Raw genomic sequence first — 14,792 nt, 5'->3', positions numbered from 1 at the left:
AGGGTTGCATTCCCGTTCTGCTTGCCGAAAACAAAATCGCAATGCTCGGGACTCAAATTCACCCCGTTAACGCTAGTAAATTACATTTCGTTATTTTTGGGTCCTAGAAGAAGGAGTTTCTTTTACAACAGTTTACTGTGTAGCGAGGCACGTGCCGTGGGTACGCCTAGGGTCGGTGCCAGTGGGGGTAGAATTAAGAATGCCCGAAAACTAATTCCAAGAAACACCCGCGAAAGCGGCTTTTTTGAATGGGAGTAAAAAAGGTTACAAACAAATTCCCCAAAACACAAGTTCGAACGCCATGCTCGTGTGTTAAGCCATTTCCATGATTTCTATGCTTCCGCACGCTACAGTGCCGTGTGATGGAATTTGGTTTTACGCTTTGTTTTGCCTGGCTGCTCGTGCCCACCGTAACTGGGCAGACACGCGATGCAAGTTAGTCCAAAAATTATGACCAGTTTGAAACTTATTATGTGTTTTGTTTGCCTAATTTCGATTAAGAAGCAATTCGCACCTGTTTTGCGTTTGGTAAAACGAAGGGCAATACGGTAAACGGAGATCGGAATCGCATTTTGTTTGTTGATGTTTTTGGTTGGTGCACATTTATTATGGTATGTATGTGATGTTGCATACTTGTACATACAGAATAACGAAAAAGTAACATATAATAGTTCAGAGTTAATGAGCTGTTGACGTTAAGAGCTGAATTATATATCGTGATTAGATTTGATGAGTTATTTTATGAGTAGCTAGTTATTAAGCAGTGTTTCATCACTATCGAATTATGTTGCTTCAAATGTTAGAGCATTACTTGGTCAATACCATCTTTGCTCATCTCATCAGATTAATAGCTTTTGCCTGACTGGATTTAAAGCCTACATAAACAAAAGCTTGATTGTTGAAGCACTTATGCGCCATCTTTAATTGGACTTCAGACGAAAAGTCGGAATCTGGAATTGATTGAGCTAATTGAATAAACACATCGATTAGATTGACTTCTTGTACGATTGAAAACATAACTAGATGACTTGGGGATTGTTTTGCGATATGATTTGGCATGGCTTAACCAAAGTTTTTACTAACCATGAGATGCGCATGGTGCAGCAAACTTTAATCAATTGTGTCAGCTTTTTATTACGTTTTGTTTTTATGTTGACCTTTCACGTTGTGGTTGTTGCTGTTGTGTGTTTAATAGTTTATAGCTTTTTTCAATTTACTAGTAGCTCCAGTAGGATTTAGCAGGGTGCAGGATCATAAAGCACTCAAAACGTTGGTACCCATCATCATTCAACTTATTTCGCTACCCTGCCCTTTGTTCGCAGGAGACTCGAGCGATGCAACCGATCTCAGCGCATCCCCTCTTAGCCAGATCAAGCTGTGCGATCAGCAGCAAATGATGGCGAAAACACAGCTACCCGCCACCTACGGTCTCGGCAGTCCCTCGAGCCCGGACAAGTATCAGCAACAGTTAGCCAATTACCAGAGCCACATCAAATCGTTGGACCTCGTGGCGGCCAGCTCCCTCGAACCGTCGTCGCCCCAGAGTGCGCTCCATCATCAGCTACCGTCGCACCATCATCTGCATCATCATCATAATCACCAACACCCGCCGGCCGTACCTCACCTCCATCAGCATGCAGCCCACCACCAGCACCACCATGCGCACAATCACCTTCAGCAGCATTTGCATCAGCAGCAGCAGCAGCAACACCAGCAGCACCTTCCCCACCAACTGCCTTCGCCGACGCATCCGTCACAGCATCAGCTTGCGCTGCATCATGCGCAGCATCCTGCCCTCGGCCAGCAGCAGCCACCGCATCCCTCCCTGGCCGAGCTCGAGTACATGAAGACGCTCAAGGAGACGAACAAATACTTCATCGATCGCAACTATCGATCGCTCGGCTACGCGGCTGGTATGCGCGGCGGACCAGAAGGTCCCCCAGAGGACGGAACGGGCACCTCGGCAGGCGGTGGTGCATCTGGCGGCGGCGAGTACGAGGAGAATCTTTCATCCCCAACCGGCGCAGGCAGTGGTAATGGCAGCGGGAGTCTGAAGCGCAAATACGACCGCACGAGGGATGGTGAGGATCGGCCCGGAGGCAATGGCGGAAATGGCGACGGCGGCGTCCTGTTGCCGGACGGCTCCGAAAGCAATCCGACGTCCGACAGCTCCATTAACAAATATAATAAGCTGCATGAGTCAGCCGATAAATCAATTAGGGCTAATAGTTTCGATTATATGAAAAATTTCGACGAGCTGCGGGCCCGACAGGCTGCAGCGTACGAAGCGGAACAGCACCATCATCATCATCAACAGCAACAGCAGCAGCAGCAGCATCACCACCAACAGCTACAAGTTCTTCACCAGCAGCAGCAGCAGCAGCAGCAACAGACACAACAACACCTTTCGCAATCACAACATCCGCAACAGACATCGCCATCGTCCGGGCAGCACGGGACGACTGCCGGGACCAATGCGGGGACGGACGACTACAATCCGCACCGACAGTCGGCGGACAGTGGTGCGGACAAGGGCGCAGATGACGGTGGCGTGAGTTACGCGTCCAGCGAAGAGCTCAATCAAACTACGTCCAGCGAACAGGGCGAAAAGGTGGGCTCGGGCAGTGACGATGAAGGTAAGATGGAAGGTTTTATTTTAGCAATCGTCTATTATCTTCTTCTCCACATTTTTTAATCTGCGCTATGTAACATGGCCTTCATTGTTTTGACGCTTTTTTGTTTTTCGGCCCGGTTCTAGGTGGTGATGATAATTGCTCGAAAAAGAAGCATCGTCGAAATCGGACCACTTTCACCACCTATCAACTGCACGAGTTAGAGCGAGCCTTCGAAAAGAGCCACTATCCGGACGTCTATTCGCGCGAGGAGCTGGCGATGAAAGTGAATTTGCCGGAAGTACGGGTACAGGTAGGTGTCTAACGAGGATATTGTTTCATTAATGCATCTCAAGCACGGCCGGAATAGAACCATGAATAGCTTTCTTACATTTGACGCTTCGTTTTGTACCACCATCTGTAGTGGTTTGGATTTTTGACAAACATCTGGAGAAGGCCGGACCGGACTCCGGGCCATATCGCCCAAAATCGTTACCAATCATATTCAACGAGATACAATAGAGAATCATCTCGTTACGTCTCGCTTTTTACAGGATCGGGCAACAACAAAAAAGGGAAGGAAATGGCGAAAATATGAGCTACGCCCTCCGTTTTTGCGTAGTGGTTTGTTTATTTTGTCATCTTGCAAATGCCTGCGGCTTTTCTCCCCCTTAGGTCTGCCGCCTAGAAGCGATGCGAAGTGTGCACACTCCTGGTTGTCTGATCGATGTAGGAGTGAGTACGTGGGTACGAGGTCAGTGCCACTACCCTTCTGTGCACGTTGTTCCTACTGCTTTTGCTGTCCGCTTGCCACTTCCGGGGTTGCCCGTGGCTGGTAAATCGCAGCGGTAATTGAGTTTTCAATTTACCATCATATGAATACGATTACACGAGGGAGAGGTTTGGTTCGAGCCTTGGGGTGCCGGCGGACAGCAACAGCCCTTGGTTAACTCCCTCCGAAAGGGGTGTCATATTTGGTCTATTAATACACACTCTAATTCTAAGGAAGGGAACGATTATGCCGCGTTTGATTGAAATTTTTGTAATTGTTGCGTTTTGACGTTTTCCTATTATATTGTGCACCTAATGAGGCACCAACTATGTAAGCCAGTTAGTAGGAGGAGGGTCAATCAATTTGTATTTTTACGTTTGGTTTGAGTTACGACGGAGTTAAATCAAACTACTGACTTGGAAGCTCTCTTACGAGGTAAAGACAGTGTATAAACTAGGACGCTACTTGCCTCTAAAAATGGTTGATTTGTAAAAAGTACATGTAAGATTTACATGTTTTTAATGTTCTAAAAATTGTTCACCTGTTTTAAAATTTTCTCAAAAAAATGTGATAATTAGTTTCAATAATTCATTCAAACTTTTATGTTCCATTGAATGGTCCAATTTTCATTTCCACCACAAACCCACGCCTGGCACTGTTATAATTGAGTTTGAACAACCACCTACCAGCGATGCTGGCACAACAACACTGCACCGAACATTTGGGCGAAAATTAAAAACTCTTCCAGCGGGACGCAACCACTTGCCAAACACCCTCATTATCGAAGTCGCACGTCGGGAAGAGAGGACTCGTCATGCATCTGTCAATATTTTTCGGTGTCAACTCCCGGCGCGTTGACGCACTGTTTCAGAGGTTCGTTTTTTTTTCAAACCAGGTCAACCCTCCTTCAACCTTCTTTGCAATGTGGCAAGTCGGCCGGTTGAATCAATCGTTTAAACACACGCTGGATTACGAAATCAAAGCAGATTTAGGGGCTAATTTGAGTGAAATAATAACTTGACTTTATGATTTTACTTTATTTGATGTGCATAATTATTTTATGCAAATCTCGATATTTGTTGTTGATTATTTTTGATGTCGAAGTGTCTTGCAAATCATTTTATGAAATATTGCACATTGATTTTCATTCCTTATATTTAAGACATATTTTGAACCTACAACTGACATTCAGCCAAACTTTCAAGAGAAAGACACATTTTTGGAGCGTTTATACCGTCAATGTTACTTATCTCAACCAACCCCAGCTAAACGCACGTAGATGATATTTTTCGCACGCACAACCACTGTAAAACTCGATTGACAATAATGTACGCGGAAGGACCACTCCACCACTTTCACTCCATCAAAGCTTCTAGATGTAGTCGGCAAGAAACAAAAATAACAAAAAAGTGAATGCTCCAACGTACACGTAAAGTGACAGCTACACCGCAAGCATAAAGGATGCACCCGGTCGCATCAGAGTGTGGCGCCCCGTGTACACTACTGTCAAGGATAATAACCGTACGGGGAAAGCTACGGCTAAAGTGACTCCGCGGGACATGTTCGCGATTTGCAATTTAGTGGAGCAACAATACCGGCAAATTGAGGAAAAACTATCCCACTTCCACCGGCTGGAAATGGAACGGGCGGGTGTGAAAAAGGGGAGCGAGCGGTAGTCGGTTTTTGGGGTTGGGGTTTGGAATGATGTTGGCGATTGGAAGGTGCTGGTGATGGAGCTGTTTAGTCAATACTGGCACTCACACACACACACATGTGCGCAGCACTTGGCTTCAGCGGGTCGGGAATGGCAGCGGAGTTGTTTGTGGAAGTGAAATTGAATTTCGCGTTTCACCGGAACATAACCTCAAAGTGACGTTTCGTCACAGGAAACATTATCCACCGCCATTCTCGGTTCACTCACTCACGGGTCACGTGGGTTTGCACAAAGAGCGCATTCCGGCTGCCGATGCAACGAGGTCCGAAGAGGAGGTGGAGTAGAAATCGCACCGAATTAATTTTCATTTCCCCTTTCTGCAACACACGCGTCGTTTTCCTTCGTGCACGTCGGGAGGCACGTTCTTTAACGAACCCGGGCAGAAACCACTGACTCGTGGTCGGCGCTGCCTGGTTCGTTTCATGAGTCAATTTTTAAACTGACTTTGAAAAGTTTAACAACACCCATTGGACAAGGATTTTCTTAGCCAAACGGATCCCATTCTAAGCTCGAAGCGTGGTTAGTACTGTCATTTTTTTCTGCATGATGTGTTGTGGCAAAACAATATTTACTTTCCACGGTCAACGACATGCAATAAATTGATGCTGAAAGCACTCCCATCTCCTGTGTCGTAGGATCCTGAATTACGCGAGGTAAAAGGCGGCTAAGGGTATGATCGGAAGAAGAAAAAAGCAAAAAATCAACCATCGTGTTGATCGAACACCACGCTTCAGGTTCGCTCACTCACGTTTTGCAACTAGAAAAAAGACATAATCCAATTTCGGTTGAATGTTATTTATTCAAATTCAATTTACCAGCGCTTGGCCAAACGGTAGACCGGGCGCGCATGTGCCGAAGCGAAGCGAACAAAAAAAAACTTTAAAGAAATATCGTCACGTTTTACAATGCACTATAGAGCGAAAAATAATAAAAAACAGCCTACACTAAACGAAACTGTCAGGCATGGGATGAAAAAAGCAAGAACATCAATTTTGGTCGAAAAATCACACCGAACAGCAAACAACTCCACCGAGCTCAGGTGGGTGTGAAGTTGTTGTGTGAAAATGTCCTAAAAGTGAGTAACAGTGTGCTGCGTGTGTTTTTTTCTCTCTCTCCCGATGTTCTTTCAAAAAGCCATTTGAGCTTCAAAAGTTGGTAAAAAGCAATTTCAATCTCGGTGTCGCTGCCAAAAATCGTTTAGTGATTGTGACGAATGATGTCGGGGCATGCGATTCATTCGCGCTGGTGTTTTGTTACACTTGTTTTTTTTTGTTGGTCGTTGTTTGGTATTGTTTGCACAAGCCTATGGGTGTTTCTTCTTTCAACGCCACCATTCCAGCAAGCAGAGCAGATACGAAAACGAAAATAAGAAGAACTTCCAAAAGTCACGAATAGTTCTATTTTCAATAAGGAACCATTAGATGTACACTTTTGATTTATATTCACCGGTTTAGTAGGTGCAATCATATTTTTCACTCCCCTTTAACCCGTGTGTGGCTAACGGTTGTGGTTAATTGGGCTTTGTGATATTTGGTTTTTTGCTCTGCGGACCTTCGTGTACAACTAACATTCAGAATAAAAAAGCTACGGTGCGTCTTTTGCTAATGGTGAAGCTCGTCGGGCTGAGGTGTTGTCTCATTACGCTCGCGCACGTCCGCTCTCGTTCGCTGTATGCATTGTCTGGTGATAATGATTAATTATGGCTGATGAGTAATGCTGTTTTATGCTCTTTAAATAGATACAGCAGGCAAAGGGTGGCGGCCAGTGGGCACTGTTTTGTTGGAGGGAAATTTAATTACATACCCTGCCGCTGCTTTCCACCCTCCCATCCGGACCATCGCTGCATTGATCAATCACAGTCGATAAGCGATTGTGTTCTGCGGGCGCTGCCTCGACCATGGCACAATTAAAAATTACCTCCAAATGAGCTGGACGGACCCGGGAGCTGGGCAGAACGTAACGTAATATATCGATTGTCCCTTTCGTTTGGAATCATTTGAATAATAACGCTCCTCCCGCTACCAGTGCCTGTAAGCCTGGGTGTTCAGTGCGGTCAGTGGGGCGATCGATCGCTCACCTGTCACGTCAAATTAGCATAATAGATACCGAAACAATTATAACAAATTATATTTCCCAGCTTAAAGCAACCGTGTGGCGGGTGCGCGGGTTGAGAAGGAAGGAAAAATAACACGGTAATTGACCCCTGTTATCAACCAAAACCTGGCTGCAGGTTTCATTTATTTGTTGCCTCTTTCTCTCGACTATGTGGCCCCCGTGTAACGGAACTGGGGGTAGTATGCCCTAAAGGATCCACAGGACACCCCGCAAAGCCAATTAAGCGAACGCAAATACGGTGCATGTGCATGCGATGGGGTCTCGATTGGTGCATAGAAAAAGCTTTTTTCCTTCATGCAGCCAGCGGAGTGCATTAGCGGGGAGGGGAAAAAAGTGGGAAGTTTGCTCATGCCGCTTCGACACGCGTCCCTGACCACTTCACATCGTTTAGCAATCACGATTAAGCCGAAGCACAATTGAGTTTAATTTAATTTAAATTGAGCTTTGATTTAATTTCTGCTAACCATAGAGCTTCCACCTACCGAACGCCACCAACTAGACCCCTACACCATTTGGTTGGAAAATGCAAAAGGCTCCAGGTTGCATTGTATGCAAAACCTCCATTATGAAAATTGAAAAAGTGCACCACTCCGACCCGGCGGTCTCAGGAAGCAAAAAACAAACTAGAGAACGATTCCAGGAAATGGAACCGTACAGAAACACACGATGCACATGTGCCGACTTTCTTTCAATTATTTCCACCACCGACGATGGACTGCAATGAGTGTTTGATAGTGCAGCAATTAGTGGGACGCTTACAAAAAAAAACTGCTGTTTATACATGCACATTCCTCGCTCGATGGTCGGTTTCGTGTGGCTCTGTTTGCTTAGGGACAGCGCTAGAAAAGGATAACGATGGTACTGGTGGTGCATGCCGTCCTGATCACGATACACGTCTGTTATTGCGCTTTTATTTGCGACCATTATCGACCGACCCTGGCCCTCAGGTGTACGGCGGGAACGGTCTGGCGAGCGGAGCATGAAATCAAAATTTAATCGGTTAAAGGACACAGTAATTAAATAGTCATAAATAATCACATTCAAGCGCGATCACGGAAACGCAATCGAAGCACCTAGCCATTCAGTTTGTAACGGCGGACCTGGTTGTGACAGCGTTAGCAGCAAACGAACCAGACGGACCCGACCCGTACGGTGTAACTTGCAATTAAGTTGTCCCTTATCCGCTTTCCCATTTACGCTCTACCCCAAATAAAAAGCGACACAAAGTTTCACATTTCACCAGCGTGAAAATGCGTATGCGAAAGGAGTTGCACATTGGGCTGTTAGAGCAGAGGGGAGAGGGAGGGCGGAGAGTCGAAGGTTGTTTTAATGGTCTCTCATGATAAAAAGCAATTCTCGGCAGCAGTGCGGAGTAGTGTACCGGCAGTCAGTCGGTTGAGCAGTATGGGTTTGTGCTGAACGGCACACTTTAGATAGCATCTTCAAATAGTTCACATTAGTTGAAATAATTAAATTAATTAGTGTCGCCCCATTTGCGTGACAGTCTGCAAACGGGACTGTCATTGTACGGTATAAGATGCACATATAAAGTTGACTACACGGTGCGCATTATGTCTGCGTGACACGAGATTTGGTGACACGCTTGTTTGCCCATCGTCTAATGGTAGAATTGCTAGTGCGAGAAGGACTATACTTTTGCAATTATACTCTACCGAGCGTAAAGTAATAATAATACAATGTTGTAGTAGGTTTTTGAAAAAGTACAATGTGTGCACCACAGAAAACAGCAAACACAAGTACCGCGCACTCGTGTCAAATCTCGTCATGTTTGTTTGTTTATTTTCCAACCTGAAAGGAAGACCTTGCTAAACCACACTTTTCGAGGAAAGTTTATACGACTTTTGCTTCTTTAACAAAACATTAAGAGTGTGTTAAGTTAACTGTGTTAGTTAACTAGTGATGGATAAATACCATTTTTCCCGAGTCGGATCGATCCGATCTCATTCAAACCTCAGACTCATTCGGACACATCTGGAATCATCCGGACAGATTCGGACTCGACCGGACTCGTTCGGAACCCGGTTAAGATCCGAAGTCAGATTCATATTTTGAGCACCGGAGTCGGAGTGGATCCACGACTTCATTTCGAGTTACCCATCACTAGTTTTAACTATTGACGTAATATTTTTTTACAGAATACAGAGGAATGCCGTTTATGCGGGTTTATGCCTTTTATTTGGCTGTCCATTTATTCATGTTGTTGAGAAATGATATTTTAACACAATGATGACATTGCGTGTTGGGGAGGATATTTTAACAAACCGTTATCAAAGCACATTGACATAACAAGAAATGCTAAAATTTATGGTAAATTTCAAATATTCTCATTAAAAAAACTGAAGTAAAATAAATACTGGATAGGTTTTACCAAAACACAGTAAAAATTTCAAAAAACAATCACGAATTTTTAATATCACATAAACTTTATTCCTTTATCCGCGTTATTTTAGTATCCAAATAATCCCAGATAAACTTCGTTCTACTGTATTAGCTTTGGACAAAAAATCAATATGTTTGCAACGCTTTGTTACTAGTTGACAATGTTACATAAATTTAGCTGTAATTGTTTACGCTATTTCTAACACGCAAATAATTTATAATAGTAAATGACCGCTAACTGAGAGGTAAACAAGCTTAACGAACAACGTTCGCTTACTGGAGTGACGTTTCTATGGATTGATTGTTTTGATTGGCGTTGACTGGTATAAACATACCAAACTTTTTTTTCATTTATGTTGATATAAAGTATAGTAATTCGTGTGATGGCTTAAATTAATAGCAAACGTAGGTAAAAGACCCTAAATTTGTGTGAAAAATGCTGATTTGGGACAAATTTCTCTTCATGAGATTCCAGTTAGTGCCAGTAAAACACAGCCAGTTAGTGGGCACTGTATAAAAAATAGCACAAATCTTATAAAAAATGAATAATCTTTCTTTCTGAAATATGCATTTGTTAATAACACCACAAAAGAGATAAAAAATTTCATGTTCCCCTTTAAACTTTTGTTTAAGATTCCATAAATTCATCGTTAGAAACTAAAAATGATTGATTAATAAGCACCATTAAAAAGAACTATTTTCCAAAGATCCAAAACATGCTCTACCATGCAATGCTACAATTCAGCAGCCAACAAACAAGTCACCCGATCACTAACACCACCAATGCGGTAATCAATAAAAGTGTCACCAATTAACGCCGAAAGCAAAAGCGCACTTAATTAATCGTTTCGGGAAATCTGATTTGTTGTTAATTTACACACTTAATTGGAGCGTTTTTGTTGGCCTACATGGAGACGAGGAAGATTACGGGCTGCCAAAAACCCCCGAAAGCGCAACATCATTACCGTTTTCCCGCGTGTGATGCATCCCGGAGGAACACGCGTGGGACACGGGCGACTCGCGGGCGTTTCGATGTAATCTGCTTCCATCACTCAAACCCACCACTGGCGGGTGGGGACGGTCGGTAAATCCCTCCCGCGTTTCTGCCGAAGCCCCAGTAATTTACCAGCTATTTGTCTATCGAAGAACGGATTACAATTAGCGGAGCTGTCACTGTCACGTGAGTGGCTGCGCGTACGCGTTGCTCTCCATTTCTAGCGTGCGCATCGCAGGGACGTGATCGGATCTTATCGAGTTGCCTGAGATATCTGTCAAGTGGTTTTCCATCCATCCCTGCGCATCCCATTCGGACAGGTAAAGGAAAGCTGCTATTAATACAGCCGCCGACCCGAGAATGGAAAGATGCACAGCGGGGAGGGGGGCGAGCGGGAAATTCAAACAGGAAAATAAAGGGAGAACCCCGAAACAGAATGGATCCTTCGCTGGAGGAAGGAAACAACAGAAAAAGTCAATCAAATCGAAAGATCAGAAGACGCGGAGCTACGTAATGCCGAAGATGGATCCAATTTCTTCTCACCCCGGCCGCACGCGAGGACATTCGGATCGAAACGGAGAACGGGAAATTGAATAATCCGACTCCGTCCCTGCCCGCTCGTCTCTGTTGCGGAGCCATGACGCCCACGTTCATTGGGCATTCGTGCCGGCTGGGCAGACTCGTCTCGATGGAATGTGTTTTTCCGTTCTGTTCGAGTCGAGAGCTGACCCAAGTTTTATTCCTTTTTTCCATCATCGCCGTTCGCCCGTTGCCTGTCGTAAACTGCTCGGGCGGAAGATCTCAACGTTTGCGTATCCCATGGCTCCGGAGGCGGCGGGGGTGTTTCACGGTTATTTGTTTCGATTCCACATTTCCTCCGCAATATCTTCATTTAACGAGATCGATCGAGCGAAATGCGATTTACAAAATTTCATAACGTTAATCCCACCGTTTGTCTGTTTTTTGTTTACCCGAGAGCGCGGTGTGTGCGGGGGATTATTTGGCTCGACGGATAAGAAAAGAGCCCAAACCTCAGCCCTGGAAAGGGACAAACAAACGGAACGCAGGACAAATCCAGATTAAATTACGCTTGACGGGTTATTGGGTTGCGTTGCCGCAGGCACTTGAGCCTGCAGAGGCGCAAGGTTATACGCCAGCCGCACGCGCGCCGTCTGCCCTCCGGGAAGCAATTTGGTTGACGTCGCCGTCGCCGGAGTGAAGGGTGCAATGTTTGAGGTTTTCCCCAAACGGCTTTGCGCGAAGGAAAACACATGTTTTCTCACACAATTATGAGAGATTAGGACATTTGTCACGGTACGCTTAATCATGTGGGCTGGGAGCTTTCTTTTGTGTTCCATGGTAGGAGTTGATGGAGGTTAAACCAAGTGGGCTGAAACAAGAGTACCTCATAGGTTAACATTTGCCTTTTTATTTCGTTTAAAACTTTGCTGAAATAAATCCAAATTATTCTTAAATTTTGTATACAATTAACACATAAAAGATAAGCACATATTGTGCAAACTCGTTTTCATATTTGGCATTTCTCGTACACATTCTGATTTATGCTTGTGTGTGGGGTATGCTCTTTCTCCAAAACTTCCTGAACTTAGTATCGTCTTAGCACCGACATCTTATCCCGACAATAGATCCAATTTGTCTCGTAAATTGAACCACAATAGCAAACGGTTACAAAATCATGAAAAAAGGGCGCTCTCAAAACCGAGATCCTTCGCTCGTCTCGCGCAATCGTGCGCATCGGGGCGTGCGTTAATCATCTCCCTTACTCTTGCTAACCGCTTCTAACAGGGCTGATGATAGAGCAGTTGTGGGGTTTACATTAAATGGCACGGAAAATCGATCAAAGTGTGCGAGCGAAAGGCGAATAGCGGTGAGCGAATAAGAGCGGAACACACAAACGAGCGGCAGGGTTGGAGAGTTTTTTCCATTGCTTGGAGCGCGGTGGGTCGGTTCCGCAGCATCCAGCCGTGTTTGATGTAGCCATCGTGCATCGTACGATGCTCGGCAAAAGAAAATGGCTGCCGTTGCGCGCTAGAGGAAACTCGACGCGCTGATGCTTTGCGGCATCGTACGGGCCCCGTCGAAGTGAACGTAGCACAATGGTTTACCGCTTAATCGACGGGTAATCAAATTATTCCTTTTAATGAACGCGTTCACGGACGGTAACGATGGAGTGTGCTTGTGTGTGTATGTGTGTGTGTGTGTGCGCTCTTGCCCGTGGTTCTTGTGCCTTTGGCCGGGCGAAACTTTTCCACTGCTGTAGTGTCAATTAAGCCGAACTGTGGACACAAACGGTCCAGCAGGAACGGCAATATTGCCGATTCAGCGACCCACCGGGACGGTGCGCAGGTGCTAGAGCGAGTCCGAAACAAAGTCCTGCTCGGTTTGGCGTTGATTATTTAATTTACTCATTCGATTTCAGTTCAAACGCCTTGTGCGCCGTACGCGCACTCTGTCACCAGCAGACTCAGAGGCGGCCATCGGACAGGATGCAAGTAAACCCGGGACGATGCCACCGACATCCCCGTTGGTACGATGGTGCACCGGACCCGCCGGGCCGGACCGATCGGCGGTGGTGGAAAATTAATTCCAAAGTCCCGATACGAGTGACACCGTTACAGCTACACCGGGCACACCGACCTAATGGGCCACCTGCAGCGATGTGCATACCCCACCCTGTCACTCTCCTGGTGAAAAGGGGTGGTACGACGAAAATGCAGCGCATAATTATGTTTCAATCGAGTCCTGGTTCGCGCTTTCGAGTGCACACCGGTATCGCTACAGGAACAGGGGGACGGCGGTGCAAAGTGGAGCGAACGGAAATTGCTATTTAATTAGCTGGCCGAGGGCAGCACTGAGCAGGGTGAATGTGTGTGTGTGCGTGAGAGAGAGAGAGAGGGTGTTTGCGTGAGTGAGTCTTTACCGGATTGGGAACGTCGTCTAAAAAACCGCACTATTCGTTCACTGCCCGAGCAGCCCGAAGTATTTGGGGTGTTTCAAGCGTTGTGGCGATGGAGATTTAAAAACTACCGAAAGCAATTAAGGCTTGCGGAACTAGCTCGTATGTCGTTGAGTTGGGACCGTTCTTTTATTTCGAAAAGGATGGACGGGAACTAACCGGTCGGGCTGGTTTTATTGTTATGCAAACTGTAATTGAAATATATTTGCTGGTCGTTTGCTTCGATTTAATATCATTTAAGCATTACAAATAAACGGACATGTAGCTTAAATTACTTTGGGTGTGTGACAGAACTCAAACAATTATTTCAAAAGAACAGTAACACTGACTTGATACTGACTGAATAAAAAACACTTATTCATCTCCACAATCTCCATATTTCTCTGCAAACTCTTACTTATTTTAACCGAATCGATTAAAAATGTTAAGTTTGCATACTCGTATCCGTTTAAAATACAAAATAACCTGAACAATTAACTATCAAATTTGTACAATTTGTTTAATATCAGGGCGGTTTTGAGGTATTTATGAGGATAGTTTATTTTATTCAAACCCTATGATCGTTGCAGTAATGAATCGGTATTGCTCTTGTCTGAAGTTAATGAATCAAAGAATCAATCTTGATCTCTGGTCACAAATAAAGCTCGTGCGATAGGAATTAGCTCATAAAATATCCAGTACAATCTCACCAGTTAACCTCTCCATCAAACCGATTAACCGTGCTCTTAACGTCGCCTGTTTATGATGCTTAACTGCCGTTTTATCGAATATTTAACATACCGCTTACTGTTCGTACATTTCTTCGAGCATGGCACACTGGCGCTTGCTAATTTGCATGTATACACAGCAATGTTCCGCGCACTGTAGCGTATTTTACTGATTATTCAATGGCGAAAATTGCAATCATAAAAATCCATATTTATCTTCGATCGAACAAGTTTGTTGAATGAACAATGGAGAGCTTTGTTTTTATTATATCACGATTACGTACCATACGAAGCAGAACCTAATGCTGCGTGGACGATATCATGAAATTAGCAAGAAGAAATAACACAAGAACCTTTCTTCTTGGTAAGCACGTTGACGCATTCATGCATCGCCTAAAAAGCGTTTACATTTACTCATTTCCTTCACGAGCTGGGGCACGAGGAAATAGAGGGGGCGCGTGATTGTTGCTAATAAAATTACCCCACCAAGCTCGTTAGCAG

General features: G+C 44.9%; 1 protein-coding gene across 3 annotated transcripts in view; it reads left to right on the top strand.

The window, feature by feature from the left end:
- Positions 1-14,792, top strand: part of LOC1274771 (retinal homeobox protein Rx) — a 45,175-nt gene that overhangs the window by 10,628 nt on the left and 19,755 nt on the right. For all 3 annotated transcript variants that reach the window (XM_061644903.1, XM_313972.4, XM_061644902.1), the window contains 2 exons: positions 1,323-2,636; positions 2,759-2,925. In XM_061644903.1, coding sequence (XP_061500887.1) covers positions 1,323-2,636; positions 2,759-2,925 — 1,481 coding nt within the window. The remainder of the gene's footprint in view (positions 1-1,322; positions 2,637-2,758; positions 2,926-14,792) is intronic.

The sequence above is a fragment of the Anopheles gambiae genome, chromosome 2 (assembly GCF_943734735.2).
Source record: "Anopheles gambiae chromosome 2, idAnoGambNW_F1_1, whole genome shotgun sequence".
Classification (NCBI taxonomy): domain Eukaryota; kingdom Metazoa; phylum Arthropoda; class Insecta; order Diptera; family Culicidae; genus Anopheles; species Anopheles gambiae.
The sequence above is the reverse complement of the archived record's forward strand: the minus strand, read 5'-3'. Positions and strand labels throughout refer to the sequence as shown.